The 18,709-nt window shown below is 56.3% G+C and overlaps 1 protein-coding gene across 3 annotated transcripts in view; it reads left to right on the plus strand.

The window, feature by feature from the left end:
• Positions 1-3,118: 3,118 nt before the first annotated feature.
• The window catches only part of ERCC6 (ERCC excision repair 6, chromatin remodeling factor), a 74,032-nt gene continuing 58,441 nt past the window's right edge, over positions 3,119-18,709 (plus strand). The window contains exons 1-5 of one of the 3 annotated variants that reach the window (XM_062215276.1): positions 3,119-3,207; positions 6,776-7,217; positions 8,738-8,858; positions 10,467-10,578; positions 15,595-16,330. In XM_062215276.1, the coding sequence (XP_062071260.1) occupies positions 6,790-7,217; positions 8,738-8,858; positions 10,467-10,578; positions 15,595-16,330 (1,397 nt within the window). In that variant the 5' untranslated portion in view covers positions 3,119-3,207; positions 6,776-6,789. Of the gene's footprint in view, positions 3,208-5,523; positions 6,105-6,775; positions 7,218-8,737; positions 8,859-10,466; positions 10,579-15,594; positions 16,331-18,709 lie in introns of those variants that run through there. The other 2 variants (XM_062215277.1, XM_062215275.1) reach the window with 2 other exon arrangements.

Raw genomic sequence — 18,709 nt, forward strand, 5'->3', positions numbered from 1 at the left:
AAGAAGGAGAGGGTGAGAGCAGGGTGTTGGGCTGTCTCTCTTTGTGAAGGTCCCAGCCCCGTGGGGAAGTCCCCTCTGGAAGGGCTCCCTTCCCCGCCTGTGACACCACAGGTTTCTCCGCCAGTCACTGGCCCTCGGTCACAGCCAGGGCTGGATCTCAGCCCCGAGGGACCCTTCTCTGGGCACACACTTGACCTCAGGCCTCGCTAGGGCTTGTGGCTGCTTGCTTGTGCCTGCTAGTCTGATGCCCCCTATCGTTCCGTGTTTCAGCCAGCAAATCTCTCTTTACTCTCACCCTCTGTTGTATTCATAATTCTTTTTAAAAAGATTTACTTTAGAGTTACAGAGAGAGGATAGACAGAGAAAGAGAGGTCTTCCATCTGCTAGCTCACTCCCCAGATGGCCACAAAGCCAGAGCTGGGCCAGGCCAAATCCAGGAGCCAGGAGCTTCATCTGGGTCTCCCACGTGGGTGGCAGGGGCCCATCTTCTTTGGTTTTCTCAGGTGCACTGGCAGAGGGCTGGATGGGAAGCAGAGCAGCCAGGACCTGAACCAGCAGCCATAGGGGACGCTGGTGTTGCAGGCGGCGGCTCTACCCACTGCGCCACAACGCCGGCCTAGGAGTGGGACGTTTCACAGGTGGTTAGGTCACGAGGGCTCTGCCTTCCTGAGCGGATCAGTGTCATTCATGCGGGAGTGGGTTTGTTGTTACTAAACCAGTTTGGTCTCTCTTGCTCCTCTGCCTTCCTCCACGTAGCAAAAGGCCCTGGAAGCTGGCTCCTCCATCTAGGCTTCCCAGTCTCCGGAGCCAGGAGAAAAATGCATTTCTCTTCTGTACAAAGCACACAGCCTGTGGGACCGACCGGAATACTGGCCCAGTTCCTGCCGAATTAGTTCATCAGATGCGCCAACATCGTAAGATCCCGCCCACTTGCAAATACGCCCGGGGGGTGGGGAGAGCTCTGTGGCCTCATTTCTGCTGCCCTCACACTTCTGCTGAAACACATCACTCGCTGGGTGACACTTTCATTATCTGCTGCTCGGAGCTCAGAGAGCAAGGCGGCCAGGCTGGTCTCCACTCACTCATTCATTAGTTTTAATTAGACCCTCTGATTTTATTTGTGCTGCCACAAACTGATTAACAGCCCGCTGGCAGATAGACAGCAGCATGTCTTAGAAAGACCTCACAGAACAGAGGAAGGAGGGAATTGTGGAGCGTGTGTGTGTGTGTGTGTGTGCACACCCACGCCTAGGGGAGGAAACTGGATGGAAGAATTCAAAGGCATGGGCTGGTGCTGTGGCATAGTGGGTAAAGCCGCTGCTTGCAGTGCCGGCATCCCAAATGAGTGACGGTTCGAGTCCTGGCTGCTCCACTTCTGATCCAGCTCCCTGCTGTGGCCTGGGAAAGAAGTGAAGATGGCCCAGGTCCTTGAAGCCCTGCAACCGTGTGGGAGACCCGGAAGAAGCTCCTGGCTCCTGGCTCCTGGCTTCGGATTGGTGCTTCTCTGGCCATTTCGGCCAATTGGGGAGTGAACCAGCGGATGGAAGATCTCTCTCTGCCTCTCCTTCTCTTTTTGTAACTCTGACTTTCAGATAAATAAATAAATCTTAAAAAAAAAAAAAAAGAAGAAGAAGAAGAAAGGCACAGTGTCTGTAGTGCACGTGGCCACCACTGGGGGATATGAGTGTGGGTATGATACTAGGAGACCAGGGATACAAGCAGGGCTCCTGTGGGGGGCACAGGTGACAGAGTGAGGCAGAGACAGAGTAGGAAGACAGTTCCCATCACAGCCTGGAGTCAAGTTCAACGAGGACCCCAGAGGATGCCAACAGGGAGTGGCTTTGGCAGATCTCCTGGAACATGTGGGCAATGCCCCCTAAATGGTGGGCATTAGCGTCTCAGGAGGGTGTGAGAGTGGCGGACGGCGGTAGAGGAGGTCTGAGCAGACGCACAGGCTGGAGGCAGCCTGGGGCTCGCTAGGGATGGCTGAGGAGGCCGCAGTGTGTGTGTGGGTGGATCCTTAGTATTCAGGTGCACACAGGGATCATCAGATCTTGAGTCAGCAGTGCACACGTGACCTTATTACTACTCTCACTAAATACAAATGAGCCGAATACAGGTTCAGCTACCAGGCTTTGCTGAATGAGCACCATCTTGTTTCTAAAGCGAACGGCTGCTACAAGCAGTGGGTAATCACTGTGTAGGGGATGGAGTCTGTTTTCTGCTTGACGCTCCAGACCCATCCCCGCCTCTCTCCCCTGCTCCTCAGCCTCAAACGCTGATTGACAGGGACAGACACCAACAAGCTCTCCGGCCCTCTGGTTTTAGCCTGGTTTTGACCAATGGGAGCCACCAGCAGATCAAACAATGGAAGAGAGTAACCGTGATGGGTCCTCTCCGCTCTGCTGGCCTCCAGACGCAGGAATGGTTCAGAGCTTGCCATGGCTGCTCTAACAAGGACCACGGGCTGGGTGGCTCACACAACAGGACTCTGCTTTCTCATGGTCCTCGAGGCTGGAACGCCAAGATTAAGTTTGTCCGTAGGGCTGCTTTCTTCCCAGGCCTCTCTCTCCGGCTTGCAGACTTCTTCCTGGGGTTTCCACGGTGCACATTCATGTCCTGATCGCTTTGTATAAAAAAAGACACCAGCCACATGGTGGATTCTACTCCCATGACCTCATCTAACTCAGTTCCTTTTTTAAGAATAACCCTGCCTTCAAATACAGTCACAGTCTGAGAACCAGGGACTAGGACAACTTCGAGGGCTCCAGGCTGAAGCCCCCCACCCCTATCGCTGAGACTGAGGGCGGACGTTCAAGGGCAAGTGAGGCACTGACGCAGGTGCGATGGAGGCCAAGACCCCTTCCTCTTCCTCACGCGTTCCCAGCCGGAGCCGAACGGCGACGCTCCTGCACACCGCCACCCAAGGCTGACTTCCCCTTTAGAGTTCGCATCTCAATCCTCCGGCTGCGGAGACTGACTCCACGCGCACCCCAAATCTCAGACCACACAGCCTAACCCGCGCGGCCAAACCCACCGCGCACCCGGCGCATGCGCAGCCGGCCTCACCGCGCAGGCGGGGGCGGGGCCTATGGCGGGCCCAGGGCGCATGCGCCGCGGCCGTTCTAAGTGGGGGTGCTACGACGGCTGGCGGCGACCGTGGCGCGCGTCGCGGCTTCTGTCCGGGCAGGCGCGCGGGGCCGGAGGGTGAGTGTTCGGGCGGCCAGACTGCCTGTACGGCGGGGGGCGGCGGGTGTCTGGGCCGTTGCCGGGCCGGGCTGATGGAGCCCCGCCGTGCGGAAGGCAGGGGGCCCGGGCTCAGACGCGGGGTCGCGCGGCGACCGGAAGTGACGCCGCGGCGCGCGCTCACCTGAGGGCGGCCGGGTGCACTCGAGCGGTCGGAGTGGGGGAGTGGGCGTCGGGGGCCCCTGTGTGCAGGCGGCGGCGGCGACGTTGCTGGAACGAGCGACCCGGGCTTGTGGAGACTTGCCCCGGCGGTTCCCGGGCAGCCCGGCGGACCGGGTCCCAGCCCCCGCAGCCCCGGTCACTGTCGCCGGATAACTCCTGTGAGATTGGCACAAGCCGAGCAGGGTCCTTGTGCGCATTGTTGTTTTTTTTTTTTTTTTTTTTTTTAATTTCAAAGTTGAAAATAAAGTTAGAACATGGCTCGCTGTGTGCCAGCCTCCAGGGGCAGCTGTGCGCAGCCGTGGAATTGACACCTGCTGTTTCTTTGCAAGGTATCCCGTGCACTCGTGGTGGCCTGATGGACCCTCCGGCCGGCCGCCCGCTCCAGGGTCGCCTTGTCAAAGCCGCCTCCTTGACCACGCACCTCCCTCCGCAAATTCCTCAAGTCTTTCTTATCGTACAACCATGTATTTTTTTTTTTAATATTTATTATTTATTTATTTGATAGGCAGAGTTAGATACAGACAGAGACAGAGATCTTGCGTCTCATCTGCTGGTTCACTTCCCAAGTGGCCACAACGGTGGGCTGGAACTGGGCTGGGCTGATCAGGAGCCAGAAGCTTCTTCCGGGTCTCCCACGCGGGTGCAGGGGCCCAAGGACTTGGGCCATCTTCTGCTGCTTTCCTAGGCCACAGTAGAGAGCTGGATCGGAAGTGGAGCAGCCAGGACTTGAACCATCACCCATATGGGATGCTGGCACTGCAGGCAGCGGCTTTACCCACTATGCCACAGCGCTGGCCCCAGAATCCTGTACTCTTACCAGCCGTCACCGCAGCTACATGTCTGTGTGTGGATATATACAGTTACCTTTTTTAAAAAAAGGCCTGCCTTCTCCAAGAGACTGTAAGCTCTGTGGACAGGAGCTAGTTCACCTGGGCTCTTGTTATTGTTGCACGCCTGGTTTATTTCACTTCCGAAACTCTTGCTTAGACTTTCCAGGGAGAGCCTTCTGCCTTCCAGCTGGCCTGGGAGACTGGCTCTCCCGGCTTTAAGAAGAAACTCCCCAGCTTGGACCCCAAGTCAGTTCCTTAGTTGCTCCTCTTAGCATCTTCAACCCCGGGGGCCCTTGTGTTGTGCACTCCTGCAGACTGCTACTCCCTGAAGGAGGAGGCACCTGGGCTGTCCGCAGTCTGTGGCTGTGGCCCGCCTGCCTCACGTGGGTGCTCCGTGCTGCCCGTCTGCAGCTTGGTTCCTCCTCAGCCCCCTTTTCTTCTACAGGACGCTTGCCCATCCCCCACCCCCCCCGTCCCCTGATGCGGAAAAGGCCCAGACTTCTGCGCGGTCCACTGGAGCGTCCTTCCTCTGCCGCTGCATACTCGACTACATCCGGGGGTCAGGCCTGCCAGCCCGGGTGGCTCTGGACCTGTCTATCCCTGTCGCCCGCCCTCTCTGTACAGCTTGCTGTGTCTCACCTCCGCGGCCCCTCCCGGCTTCCTGTCTGAGAGTCTCCTCGCGCTCAGTTGGCCAGGCTGGACTTGTTCTCCCAGGCTGCTCCCTGGGCCATACCTCCCAGCATCGGGTGTGGAGCAGCTCCTCCGGTTCAGACCAGGGGCCGGTGTCAGCTCAGAGCGCCTCCGTGATGTTTGCAGTGTCCCCGCTCTCCGTTCCCATGGGCTCCTGTCCTTGCCTCCCGGGCTGCCCTGCCCTGTGGGGGTGTCACCGACACCTCTGTGCCAGTTGGGCTGGGGGATGCTAAATTCTTGGCGCCTTTTTTTTTTTTTTTTTAACAGGCAGAGTGGACAGTGAGAGAGAGACAGAGAGAAAGGTCTTCCTTTTGCCGTTGGTTCACCCTCCAATGGCCGCCGCGGTAGGCGCGCTGCGGCCGGCGCACCGCGCTGATCCGATGGCAGGAGCCAGGTGCTTCTCCTGGTCTCCCATGGGGTGCAGGGCCCAAGCACTTGGGCCATCCTCCACTGCACTCCCTGGCCACAGCAGAGAGCTGGCCTGGAAGAGGGGCAACCGGGACAGGATCGGTGCCCCGACCGGGACTAGAATCCGGTGTGCCGGCGCCGCAAGGCGGAGGATTAGCCTAGTGAGCCGCGGCGCCGGCCCATTCTTGGCGCCTTTGTGGGCTTTCCTTGCCTTGCTTGGTGGCTGGGATTGTTCGGTGAGGGGTCAGTGCGGGCGGAAAGGACTCGTGTCATTTCACGGAAACAGTTGCAGTGCTGAAAGAAACCCGAGTTTATTCGCAGTTCAGGAACAGGAAGGCTGTCTCTTGCTTAGTCACGGTTTTTAATGCATTTATTGGATGTTATCGTTATGTGCACAAAGTTGGGACTACATGGAAATTTAAGCAGTTTCTGAGTACATAGACAAATGTGAAAGTTCTCCCTTGCTCCTCTCCGTCCCTCCTACCCCCTGCGGGTTTGTTATACATCTTTGCATGTCTGTGTGTCCCTGTGTCTACACCCACAGATGGAGATGCATGTTTCTCTGAGTGTAACCTCATTCATGCCATGTGTGTCACATTTTTCATTTAGCGTGGCTTTTATGTCTGTACCACAGAAATTACTTAGTGGCTACTTTACACTGTTCACCTACCACGGTGAGTGCCTTCTCATTTGCACGTATCTCTCTGGAATAAACACCTTGACATGGAATTGCCGGCTGCAGGTCTGGTGCGTCTTAAACGTTGACAGGTATTGCAAACTTGTCCCTGCCAGAGGGCTCTACTCGTTCATTTTCCCATCAGCAGTGTGTGTGGGGGGGGTTCTCCTGCTTGTCCGCATGGCCAGGCTCGGGCTCCGCCTCCTTGCCAGCCATCCTGAGAGGGGACATTGTGAATCCAAGTGGAGTCATGGCTCAGATGATCTTGATGAATCTGCCCGAGGCTGGCATTTGTTCAAGGCTCCCATGTGCTGGCTAGGTGTTTGCCCCAAAGTTTCCAGTTTCAGGTCACGCGAAGCCACTCTCCTTCCCACACGGGCTGCATATCCCAGCGGATCACGAAGGTGCTGACCGGGAAGAGCCGCCACTTGACATCGGCTGCTCCGGTGTACACGCGTGGCTGTCACTCACCTTTTTGGTGTGGCTTTCTGTGCTGGTTGCCCAGATGTCCTTTGTTGATGATAACTGCATCTCTTATTATTTTATTTTTTTTTGGTTAATTTTCCTTTTTTATGATCAGAACCCAAGAAAATAAACAATTTGTGCCCTTTTAAGAAACTAACACTTGGAAATTTGAGTTTATGTAATCAGAAAGTTATTACTTGATCTCTTGAGATTCAATTTGCTTTAATTGTAAAATCGGAAGCTATGGGGTGATCAGCTCTGTTTAACTGCAAGAATATTATTATTTTTTCTCTCCTAGGTAGTCCATAGAGGATGTCAAATGAGGGAGTCCCCCACTCACGTGAAACTCAGGGTGCGGACTGTTTACAAAGTGAGCGGGTCCAGAGCGATGCAGAAATGGCCATCCAAGAGGAAGACACAGAGGGGATGGAGGGGGAGGGGGAGGGACTCCCGCCCTCCCGGGTCCCTGGCGATGGCCCATCCACTTCTGCCGGGGACGGCGTGTCAGCAGCCGCGAGGAGAGGGCCGGCCCTGCTGCGCATTGACAGACACCAGATCCAGGCGGTGGAGCCGAGCGCGCAGGCGCTGGAGCTGCAGGGTCTGGGCGTGGACGTCTACGACCAGGCCGTGCTGGAGCAGGGTGTGCTCCAGCAGGTGGACAGCGCCATCCACAAGGCCAGCTGCGTGGCCCAGCTCGCCGACGCCGAGAAGGAGTACGGCTCGGTTCTGGATGACCTTGCGTGAGTGCAGCCCGTCTGCTTCCTGCGGTTTGTGTTTAGGCACAGCAGGGGAGGTCCAGAAATGTAGGCCGTTACAGAGCCTGTCCCTAGGTGTCTGGGTCAACCAGGGCAGTCCCCAGCCTCATCTTTGCACCCCCCTTAGCTGCAGCCTGTGCACAGCAGTTAGGGCCCTGTGCAGCTCACACAGCTACTGCACACAGAACGGCCCAGCGAGGGGCTCTTCTGAGTGCCCACAGTGGGCTTGGGCAGCAGCACCGGGAGTTGGGTGTTTCCCACTCCAGGTACCAGGAGCGCGCTTTTCTCCGTCTTGCGCTTTGTCCCTTGCTGTGCTCAGACTGCTCGGTCCCTTGGCAGTTGTTCTGGAGACACTGGGGAAGAACTCCCTGCTTTTTCCTTCCGTCCTGCTCTCGACTCTGTAAGGAAAGAGGAAGTCCTGTGGAGACCTCCTCTGTGTCTGGCAGGAGAGACCGGGTGGGCCCCGAGGGGGAGGCTCTGGGCCAGGGCGGCATGGGAAGGAGGATTGAGCTCCCCCATCGTTGCCAGTCTGCCCGCTGCTGGGCCGAGTTCTTGGCAGCATCAGAGCCCCAGAAAAAGCAGGTGGGCCTGGGCTGGGTGGAGGAGTGGGGCCGTCCCAGAGCGCATGGCTGGTGGCTGTGCAGCTGGGGAGGCGCTGGTGCAGGTGGCTGGCGGCCATTCAAGGACGTGTTTTCTGCGCACGGTTCCCTGGTGTGTACTTTTGGCCTCCAGAGTGGCAGATGCTCTTCTGGAGTTGTAGTTTGACCTGGAGTGTCAGTGACCTTGAGTATCCGTGACCTTGAGGGTCAGTGAGCACACCTTTTACATTTGATCTCGGAAATGTCTCTGCTTTTTACAGAGGTGGCAGAAGGCAGGCTGATGCTAGGTGGTGCTGCCATGGTGCCTTAGATGGCCGGCAACCTGCATTGCGCATCCTGAGATGCACAGAGTATAAGCAGCAAATCCCACAGGTGCCCCGGGATTGAATTTGTGGCTTTTTGAAAACTAGAAGCTACAGTTCTGTGTGTCTATTTTAGGAGTAATTTTTTTTGGTATGTGTCTTTATTACACTGCAAAGTTTAATATTACAGTGAATGAATCTTTTAATTGTGAAATAAAAAACATTGTCACACATAAATGATTTTCATAAGATGATGTGCAAGCATTTTTAGGACCTTGTGAGTTTTGGGAAGCTTCCTTACTGGACCTTTAAAACCCACATGTGCACCTCTTCTCATAAGAGGACAGCTTACTGCAGGTCACTTAGCACAGTCTCGACTGCAGCACTGGAACCAGCTTGCACGTGGGAGGAGCTGATTTCAATCACAGATGAAGAACGCTTGTGCTCCCTGGGAGTCTCCAGACCCTTCAAGTTCTGTTTGTGACCCGTTAAGATTTGCTTTCTGTTATCGTTGAGTTAATAAGACAGCAAAGGAACACACTTTAAATCACTTATCTCTCTGTGTCGCCAGAGTGGAACGCAGACTGTTTATCTTGTCTTTCAGGGCCTGTACGACATCCCTAAGACAGATCAATAAAATTATTGAACAGCTCAGCCCGCAAGCTGCCACCAACAAAGACGTCAGCAGGAAACTGGATTCCGTAAAGCGGCAGAAGTATAATAAGGTAATTCAGAATAATGCCCAAGTATCTCATTTTTGAAAACACCATTAGTTAGCCCGCGTAGTGTTTAATTACATGTTCTGTAATTACTTACAAGATGACAGGCAAGTGTTTGTAATCGCAATGGAGACAATTCGAGTTGATTTTGTACATGTCCCCTTTCAGCTGCTGCTCTTCTAACCCTCTGTGTTCGACAGTGGGGTCGGTGTTGTGGCACAGCGGGTTAAGCCGCTGCTTGCCATGCTGGCATCAGGTATCAGAGCGCTGGTTCAATTCCCGGCTCCTCTGCTTCCTGTCCAGCTCCCTGCTCACGTGCCGTGTGCCTGGAAGGCAGTCGAAGATGTCGCTTCTTTCACGTTCCACCCGCAGTCTGTCCTTGAGCGCCTGGTCTCTGTCCCTTGCCTCTGCCAGAGCAGCTGAGGGGTGGCAACAGTCCCTCGAGACAGCCAGGAGCTCCCAGGTGAGGCCATCTGGCCTCCGGCGGGCGCCTCAGTGCCGGTGCAGAGGCCTTTGCCCGCCTGCACGGCTCCAAAGGCGGAGACGACCAAACTTCAGGTCCTGATCTAACTTATGTATGTATTCTTCCCATTGTAGCTCTCTGGTGTTTAGAGGGATTGTGTTTTGTGAGAATTCATTGAGGGAAAAACTTAGAAACAAGTTGCCAACCCTGCAGTGAGCATTTAAGTTCAGAATATCCCTTCATGCACACTTACCTTTTTTAAAAAAATTTATTTATTGAAAGATTTATGTGTGTATTGGAAAGAGTGAGACAGACAGAGAAAGATCTCCCTTCTGCTAGTTCACTCCCTGAATGGCTGCAATAGCCAGGGCTGGGCCACGCTGAAGCCAGAAGCCAGGAACTCTATCTGGGTCGTCCATGTGGCTGGCAGCACTTGGGCCATCTGCTGCTGCTTTCCCAGGCACATTAGCAGGGAGCTGGATTGGAAGTGGAGCTGGGACTTGAACCTGTGCTCCTGCTGTGCCACAATGCTGCCCTCGCCCCCCACCCCCATCTTTGGTATTGAAATGTTCTTGACCTTGGGAAAACAAACCAGGAGCCCCAGGCTTAGTTAATTGGGTAAGGCCCCAGAAAGGTCGCATATCCCAATTCTGTTGATGTGCAGGGAGCCAGGATGAAGAGGAGTGTGGGCGGATGGGGTAGAGGCGCAGCAGAAGACGGTTCTCCTTGAAAGTTTCATGCTTGGGCAGAGTGCTCTGTGGGACAGCACGCCCGTGAGGCCAGCTTTCCCTCTGCTGCAGCTTTTGCATTTGCACTTCTCACTGCGCAGGGCCTGTTGGCTGCTGAGGTCCGACGTGCAGAAACTGAGTGCTGCGCCCAGTGCGAAACGTGTAGTGTGTGTGTTCTTCAGGGCCGGGGCTCGGACGTTGCATGCCGTGGAGTGGGTGGGACAGGGACACCTCCAGAGGGGGCTGACTGGGGCTTGCTTGCTGCAGGTGCTCACGCAGGTTCCCTGTGTGCTTCTCCTGTGCAGAATTCCTGTCTGACTTTGGTTTTGCTCTTGACTGACGTTTCTGACTTTTGTAATGCTGTCGTTGGCACTTCACAAAGTCACTGCGTCGCTGTGTTCTGTTTGGTATTTGCCATCCAAGGAACAACAGCTGAAGAAGATCGCTGCCAAACAGAAGCGTCTCCAGGCCGTCCTGGGAGGAGCGGGGGCCCGAGTTGAGCTGGATCACGCCAGGCTCGGGGAGGAGGATGCAGGTGAGGAGCCGTGTCCTGATGCCCGATGCGGGGAGGCATGTGTTCAGTCTTGGCCCGAGTTTAGAGAAAAATACGGTTCTTTGCCTTCGTGTCAAAACCGATTTAAGGAAACTTTATTCTCTATACCTGCAGAAACAAACTCTTGATAGGGGTTTTTTAGAGAATGAAAGTCAGTTTTAATGCAGTGCTCACTGACAACTCCATCTAATGGATTGGAAGTCGTAAACACTCTCACGCAGTTAAGTTGATAAAGGCGGCTGGCGTCTTGATTGAACCGCATTTTGGAAGCCAGTCTCGGGCCTCCGCATCCGTGGGCTTGCCCTCACTCAGGAGCACGTCCGGCAGGCCTTGTTGTTTCTGGAATGACGCCAGTGACGCCTTCACGCAGGTGATACCAGGGCCGTGATTTTGTTGCTGTTACTGCCTTGGAAGGTTGTCCTTTGGAAAGCCTTTTGGGAAAAAGGGTAAGCTCTGTTGTGTGTGTACAGACTGTTGGTTGCTGCTCAGTCGTTTACTGCTTGAAATGTAGATTGAGTCGTCTTTGCATTTTAGCTCTTCAAGAAAATACTAGCTCTGGAAGTTTTTTCAATAAGACAAGATTATTAAGAATGAATGGAGGCAATAGAAAAATATTAGAAAGATGTGCTTTTGCAGTCCGGTCTCAGGGCAGGCACTGTGACGTGGCTGTTAGGCTACTGCTTGGGATGGCTGTATCCCATTCTGGCGTGCTGGTTTGAGTCCCAGCTACTTCTGATCCAGTTCCCTGCTAGCATGCCTGGGAGGCAGCAGGTGGATCAAGGACTTTGTTCCCTGCCACTCATGTTAGAGACGCAGATGGAGTTCAGGGCTCCTGGCTTTGGCCTGGCCCAGCCCTGTCTGTTGAGGGCATCTGGGGAGTGACCCAGAGGGTGGAAGATCTCTTTCTCTGCCTCTGTCTCTCTGTCCTTCTGCCTTTCAGTAGATGAAAATAAAAAGCGTTGAGAAGGAAAGTTCAGTCTCTGAGAATTTATAGGCCTGCAGGCCGTGCTCTCTGTGCCGGGGCACATGCTGCTCATCTGTTCCTGTCTTGCTGTCTGAAACCTGCTCTCTTCCACGTCCTGTTGTTACTTTGGTTAAACTTTCCCCGGCACCAGTAGCTGCCTCCCCAAATCCAAAAGCCCTGCTCCCCGGCCGCTCCACGTGGCCTGTCTGTAGCAGCTGATGCTTCGGTGCCTTCGGGGATCCCCTCTCCCCTGCTCCTCTTTCAGCCGCTCGACTGTTTCTCTGTAGTTAGCTTTGCCGGCTTTTCTGCCCTTATCATAAATGCTGATATGTTTCAGGATTCCTTGCTGAGTCATAGTCTTGTTTCATTTCCTCTCCCTGAGCGCTTGCATCCACTCCCCAGAGATTACGCAGCTACCTAGGTTCTAGTAGCTATAGGCCGGGAGACCTTTGGCCTTGCCTTTTTGTTGAACTCAGGATTCCTGCGCCATCCCGGCACCAGGTCACCCCGAGACTCCTGGTCTTCTATTCCTACCCCCCCCCCCGCCCCACCTGAGGAGTCAACAGAGCAGAACGCCGAAGAGCCCAGGCCCTGGGGACCGAGCAGCATGTTGGCAGTGTGGACCTTGGGCTGTTAGCCCTCCACTTCTGCTCTCGTGCTTCCCTGAGCTCTCCATTCAAATGCTGGCCTCTCCATGGATCCATTTCCTAACGTGGTTGTAAGGATCAGTGGACAGAGCTTCCTTCCGGGACCAATTCCAAGCTCAGTGGAATTCTGGCATAGTCCCTGTGGTCTGGGAGGAAGAAATGAGAAAACGTAGGACGGGAAGGAAGAGGTAAAACTCTCCTTATGCACAGAGTGCGCAGCCTGGGGAGAGCAGGGTCACGTGGCTTACTGGGGAGGAACAGCCCACAGGCCAGGTGGGCGCTCGGGAAGGCTGGAGCTGAGCGCACAGTCATACTCAGGTATGGGGGGGACTAGTGTCAGATCCTGGGCTGCCTCCAAGGTGAGCTTCTGCAGGTGCTGTGTTTTCCTTAGGCCCCTCTCGCTCGCACAGGCTGATTTCTAACTTCCCGCCTAACAGAATTATATAGGAATTTAGCGAGGTCATTGAATTTAGCGAGGTCAACGTGTAAAAATCTGTCTTATTTCCTTGTGCCACAAACAGTGAGATGTAATAAAGGAGCCAGTTACAATAAAAATCAAATGCCTAGAAATCAGCCCTCGTAGAAAATGTAGTTTTCTGCAGCGTTTTCTACATCTATGAGATGTCATTGAGAAGACAAAGGTCTAAGTCTTCCTAGACCGCAGCCGTGGCTTGGCAGACACTGTACTGAGAAGACGTCAGATCTCCTGTCTGGCTACAGTTTCAGAGCACTCCCAGGATGTGTTTTAGGGTTTGTTCCCCTGAGGGAAGGCCAGGGGGTAGGAGGTGTGGGGGGAGAGCGGAGGTGAGGCTGCGTGGGGCCTAGAGTAGCCAAGGCATCACGTAGGTGAGCTCAGTGTTGAGGCCTGCTGTAAATCTGTCACCATTAAGATAGTGCGCCGTTGGCACACAGGTGGATAAACAGGCTGATGGGACAGAGAGGGCCTGGCCAGCGGATCCAGCCGCACGTGGTCCCTAGAGTTAGGGCAGAAGCAGCAGGCAGTGCTGTGGGGAAGAGCGCTGCTGAACTAGTCACGAATCTGACCCCGGATTCTGCGTGCAGTAGCCATCTCCAGTCATCCAGCTGTGAGCGGGGCACAGACACTCCCTGGAAAGGAGGAGGTTTGCTAAGTAGCCTGTCTCCACACCAAGAACGTCGGTTTGCCGAAATATGGCGTTTAGAGTGGAAAGGCAGGCGCAGGCTGGGAGGTGTTTGCAGCAGTCGCCCCGCGGTCTGTGGTGAGTTGGTTCCGGGGCCCCCACAGACACCACGGTGTGCGAGACCCCATATTCAGTGGAGTACTCGCACGGAACCCGCACGCATCCCCCCGCCCCCAGTACTCTCTGTCGCTAGGCAGCTACGTAGGGGTGACTATTGTTCAGGGAATGATGACAGGGAGAAAGTCGGGGAGCTCCGGACAGGAGCAGCTTTCCCACAGGAAGGGAGCCCATGGGGACGGGGTGCCCACTGCTCGCATGTGAAGCAGGGGACTTGGATCTGGAACGGAAACTCCTGGGAGGTGTGTTTTTAAAGGAAGACAAAGAAAAAGGAGCAAAAGACTAACATGTTGTACATAGAAGAGGCTGCCAATGAATATATGAAGGCTCTATCAGACCATTCTCTCTTAGGACAGAGTCCCCTCGACTGGACTGGGTCATCAGGCGAGTAGAGGCTTGTTTGGCTCGTGGTGCTGGTGGCTGGGCGACCGTGTCTGTTGCGGGCCCTGAGCCGCAGAGAGGAAGCAGGAGCACTGAGGGACCAGGCTCGCTTTCCCAGCAGGTCACTTTCCTGCCAGAAATAACTCATTTCTGAGAGGAAGGCCTGGATGCATTCCTTAAGGTGGGTCCTGCTTGACCCAGAGCCTCCTGAACCACCCCCGCCCCAGTCTCTCAGCGCCCTTTACACTGGGGACCAGGCCTCAGCACGAGCTTGGGGGGGAGAGGGGGGCTGTGTGTGCCATCTTCACAGAGCTGGGGCCTGGTCCATCAGTCATCGGAAATGCAGATGACCTTCTCTGGGTGGTACCGTGGCACGCACCAGCATAGCTCAAGAACGTGTGCCCGGCGGGACTCCCAGACGCTGTGGGTGGCACTTAAAATCGGAGAACTGTGCGCGGTGTCTGCTAAGGCGTCACACGCCCACAGATTCATACCCGTGGATTTCCCAGAGCGGTGTGGCAGGGTGCCTCCCAGGCGCTCGTTAACAGTGCAGTGGGCGAATGTGCTGTACCTGCCGGCACACAGGGAGGCCAGCGCTGCGGCCGCCTTCGGCAGCGGGTCGGGCTCAGAAGCGCAGTGCTGAGCGGAAGCGCGCAGAGCCAAGAGCATAGGCATTTCCTGCCCGGCTCCCTTCAGGCGGGTTCAGAGCCGGGTGCAGCTGGCGCCTGGGCCGGACCCCAGGGTGCCTGGGGCGCCTGGTGACCTGGATGCCGGTCCAGGAGCCTGTTTCCATCTGAAGCACTGCACTCTGCTTTCTGGTGACTGTTTTAGGTCGGCTGGAGTGGTCTCCGGGGCTGCAGGCAGTGTAGACTTAGAAGTGGGGGTTCCTTCCCGTGCAGCCTGAGGTCTGTGCTGTTTTGACTTTGTAGTGAAGTGATTCTGCTGGAGATTAGTTAGAGCTAGTGGGAGAAGGGTGACTGGGCATATTATTATGGCTAACTTCCGGTTGCAGGAACCTCTCCAAGTCAGGTCACTTCCTGTCCACCCCTGCGCTGTCCATAGGCCTCTGCTCGTGGTGAGACTGTGTCCTGTCTGTGGCGGCCATTGCAGTAACCTGTAGTCACCTGGAGCCACTGAGCGCTTGAAACAGGGCAAGTGCAGCCGGGAGCCGAGATTCTGACTTAATTTAATGTAAACAGCCACAGGTCACTGGCCGCGACCACGCTGGGCAGTGCACAGCTGCTTTTTATTTTAGTTTGTTTGAGAGCCAGAGCTCCCACATGCTGGGACACTCCCCAGATGCCTGCAATGGCCTGGGCTGGGCAGACCGAAGCCCAGAGCCAGGAACTCAGTCCGTGTCTCTGTCTCGTGTGGGTGACTTGAGCCATCACTGCTCTCTCCCAGGGTGTGCGTTAGCAGGCCACTGGAGAGAGGAATCAAACCCAGGCCCTCCAGTGTGGGGCAGGGGCGTCCTGGCTGGCGTCCTAACTGCTAGGCCAAACGCCTGCTCCCGGGGCTGACAGCCACGTCCCAGAGTGCCTGTGGGGGTGGCTTGTCTCTGACTTCAGGCCCCCCTGAATCTTGGTCCTAGCACTCAGGTGGAGTGTGGGTCGAACAGGAGCGTAGTACGGTGCCGTGATGCACCGTGTCCCGTGTGTGTGGTGCACGCTGGTGCATGGCCCGCAGGTGCCTGTGTGCGGGTGCTGAGTGGGTGTCGTTTCTCCCTCAGAGCCGGGGCCGTCCAGCCTGGGCAGCATGCTCATGCCCGCCCAGGAGGCGGCCTGGGAGGAGCTCGTCCGCACCGGGCAGATGACGCCCTTTGGGACCCGGATGCCTCCGAAGCAGGAGCGGAGGCCCCGGAGGCTGATGCTGGACGAGGCGTCGGGCTTCGAGAAGTATTTGGCCGAGCAGGCGAAGCTGTCCTTGGAGAGGAAGAAGCGAGCCGGCGGGGCGAGGGCCGCCAAGAAGGCCCCGGCCGCCGTCCCCGCGGCGCTGAGCCCCGCCCCCGCGGGAAGCGAGCCGGGCTCCAGAAGCAGGGCGCTGTCCAGGGCAGACAAGCGCCTGAAGCAGCACATGAAGAAGCTGCAGAGGCGGGCGCGCCAGTTCCAGGGCGGCCTGGGGCTGCCGCGGCGGGGGAGGCCACCGGAGCCCCGGGCGGGGCCCGGAGCAGCCTGTGACTCAGAGGCTGAGGGGTCCGGGGACTGCCCCACGGACGGGGAGGGGCCGGGGGCCGTAGCCGGTGCAGACCTGTCCGGAGATGGCCCCGACTATGAGCTGAAGCCTTTGCCGCAGAGCGGGAGCCGGCGGCGGAGAGCCCCAGCGCAGGAGGTGGACGAAGACTTCTTCCCCAGCTCCGAGGAGGACGAGGAGGACGGTAGAGCTGCAGCCACGGCCGCGGGGAGCCGGCGGAAGGCGGCACGGTGCCGCGACGACGGCGACGAGGACTCCTACCGGCAGCGGTTAAGGTCAGTCTCCGCGCTCAGAGTCGGCGCCCTGGGCCACTGCATTGACAGCGGGCGGTGGCCTCAGCCTGCTAGAGCCGGGAGCCCCTCCCGTGGCCCCAAATGCTGGCACTGTCGGGGTTGGCGGGGGGACGTCGGGCCCCCCAGGGCAGCCTCAGGCTAAACTTTAAGTTGATGATGTTGGCTGGCCCCCGAATGATGATGTCAATATCCAGGTGGCCCTTACAGAAAGAAGGTGCCCCGCCCCTGTGTGGGTCTGTCCTCAGATAGGGAGGTGAGTCTTGGGTGACAGGAGGGTCGGGCCAGAGCCGGGAAGAGAGAGGCCGTGAGGCTGAGGGCGGTCACTGTGGGGCCCACGTCAGGACGGGGTGGGGGCTCTGTTCTTGTTTTCCTTTTGAAGTAGGATAGTAGTTTAGAGGACTTGCCCCCAGCAGAGAGCAGAAATGTAACGCCTTGGCTCCTGAAAGTCCTGCGCGCTAGCCTCGAGGGGGCGCTCGTCTGCTCTGCTGTGCCTGCGGCCGGGCCCCGAGCGTAGCTGGTGTGCACAGCCCTCCTTCCCTCGCGGTCCCCTACATGCTGCTCCAGACCGACTTGGCTTTAGTCCCTGTGGCCTTGTCAGGTGACGCACGAGAGGCGAAACGGAGAACGCGGGTGAGACACAGTCTGGGCCATGTGCTGCTGCTCGGCCCCTGCCTGCCTCTCCTCGGCACCCTCTGAGCCCCCGGCGCCCTCTCTCGGTCACACATCGGCCCCATGGGAGCCTGGCGGAGCCCCTGCTTCCTGTGTACCTCATACTGGATGATTTTGGCCCAGTCTGTCTCTTACTCTGAGTGAGGGAGGCCTGCTGTGCTGAATTCAGTGTGGCTCCCCATTGGCCTGTGTGAGGGAAGGGCGCCCTGATGGTTTTCTTCTCTTATTTTGAGCTGCTACTCTCGACCCGTGTCCGGTCTGCGACACACACCCCATAACCTCTTTAAAGTGAATGCAGCATTGTTCTTTTCAAAAAATCATCTGAAAGGCAAGATGCCTGCATTCCGGGCTGGCATTGTGGCACAGTGGGGTGAAGCTACCACTGCAGTGCCGGCATCCCCGATGAGCTCTGGTTCAAGTCCAGCTGCTCTGCTTCCAGTCCAGCCCTCTGCTATGGCCTGGGAAAACAGCAGAAGATGGAGGTGCTTGGGTCCCTGAACCCACATGGGAGACCCCAGTCGAGTTCCAGGTTCCTCCCTTTGGCCTGACCTGGCCCCAGCCATTGCAGCCATTTAGGGAATGAACCGGTGGATGGAATCTCTCTCTCTATCTCCGTCTCTCTGTCGTCTTCCCTCTCTGTAACTCTGCCTTTTAATAAATAAATCTTTTTTGAAAAATAGAGGCGGGAAAAAAATGATGCCAGCCTCCACGTGAGAGCGCCTGGGTGTGACTCCCAGCTCTGGCCCCTGACTGCAGCTTCCTGCGGGTGCAGACCGTGCGAGGCGGTGGCGGCGGCTCAGGTGACCGAGTTCCTGGCACCCATGCAGGGGACCCGGGTTGGCCATTGCAGGCCTTTGGGGCGTGAACCGGCAGCTGGGAGCGCGCCGTCTGCCTCCTGCACCTGTCAGACCAGTGCGTGCATACAGTTCTGCGGAGCTGCTGTCATGCCGCCACGGTGCCTGGGTGGTAGTGACACCTGTGGCCCCTGTTGGTTGTCTCGCATCGCGGCCTCAGGTATGTGCGCACCTGCAGGCCGTGGGGCTGTGCGAGGAGTGTTGTTCAGTACTTCAGTGGTGTGTAGAAGTAATGAAAGGATTAACTCAGCATATTGATTGCGGATGGAGCAATATACAGTCTTCCCATTAAATTGGGTCAATATTAAATGTTTTAAGCATATCATTGTTTTTGATCAAGAGCAGTTTATTTTGATTGAATTTTAAATACGGGCTTAGTTTAATTTTGCGGCAGTAACTTTTCTCTTAACAATGTGACAGCTGTAAACAATTTATTCTCTCCAAAGCCGTATCAGAAGCCAGTGTTTTGTGAAAGTTACAGTAAAACCTCCGATGATTTCAGAAACGCCAATAACTCTAATTGCCACCAAAATAACACAGCTCTTAGATTTTATAGCCCCGCTTGTTAAGGCCGGGGAGCCGCAGATACCCACGTGGGCACGTTTGCGTTACATCTCCTCGGCACGCTTCCGAGCCGGGCATGTGGCGAGATGCTGAACGCTCAGGCCGAGAGTGTGGCGAGGATGCATGAGCGCGGCTGGCTCGCTGTAGACAGAGGTCTTTGTAGACAGGCTGTCGCTGTGGCCGTGTTCCCTCAGGCCAGGAACAAGACCTGTGTTTCCTTCTGGTATTTGTTCATTTATTTGAAAGGCAGTTGGGGGGGGCAGGAATCAAGGTG

The sequence above is a fragment of the Lepus europaeus genome, chromosome 17 (genome assembly GCF_033115175.1).
Source record: "Lepus europaeus isolate LE1 chromosome 17, mLepTim1.pri, whole genome shotgun sequence".
Lineage (NCBI taxonomy): Eukaryota > Metazoa > Chordata > Mammalia > Lagomorpha > Leporidae > Lepus > Lepus europaeus.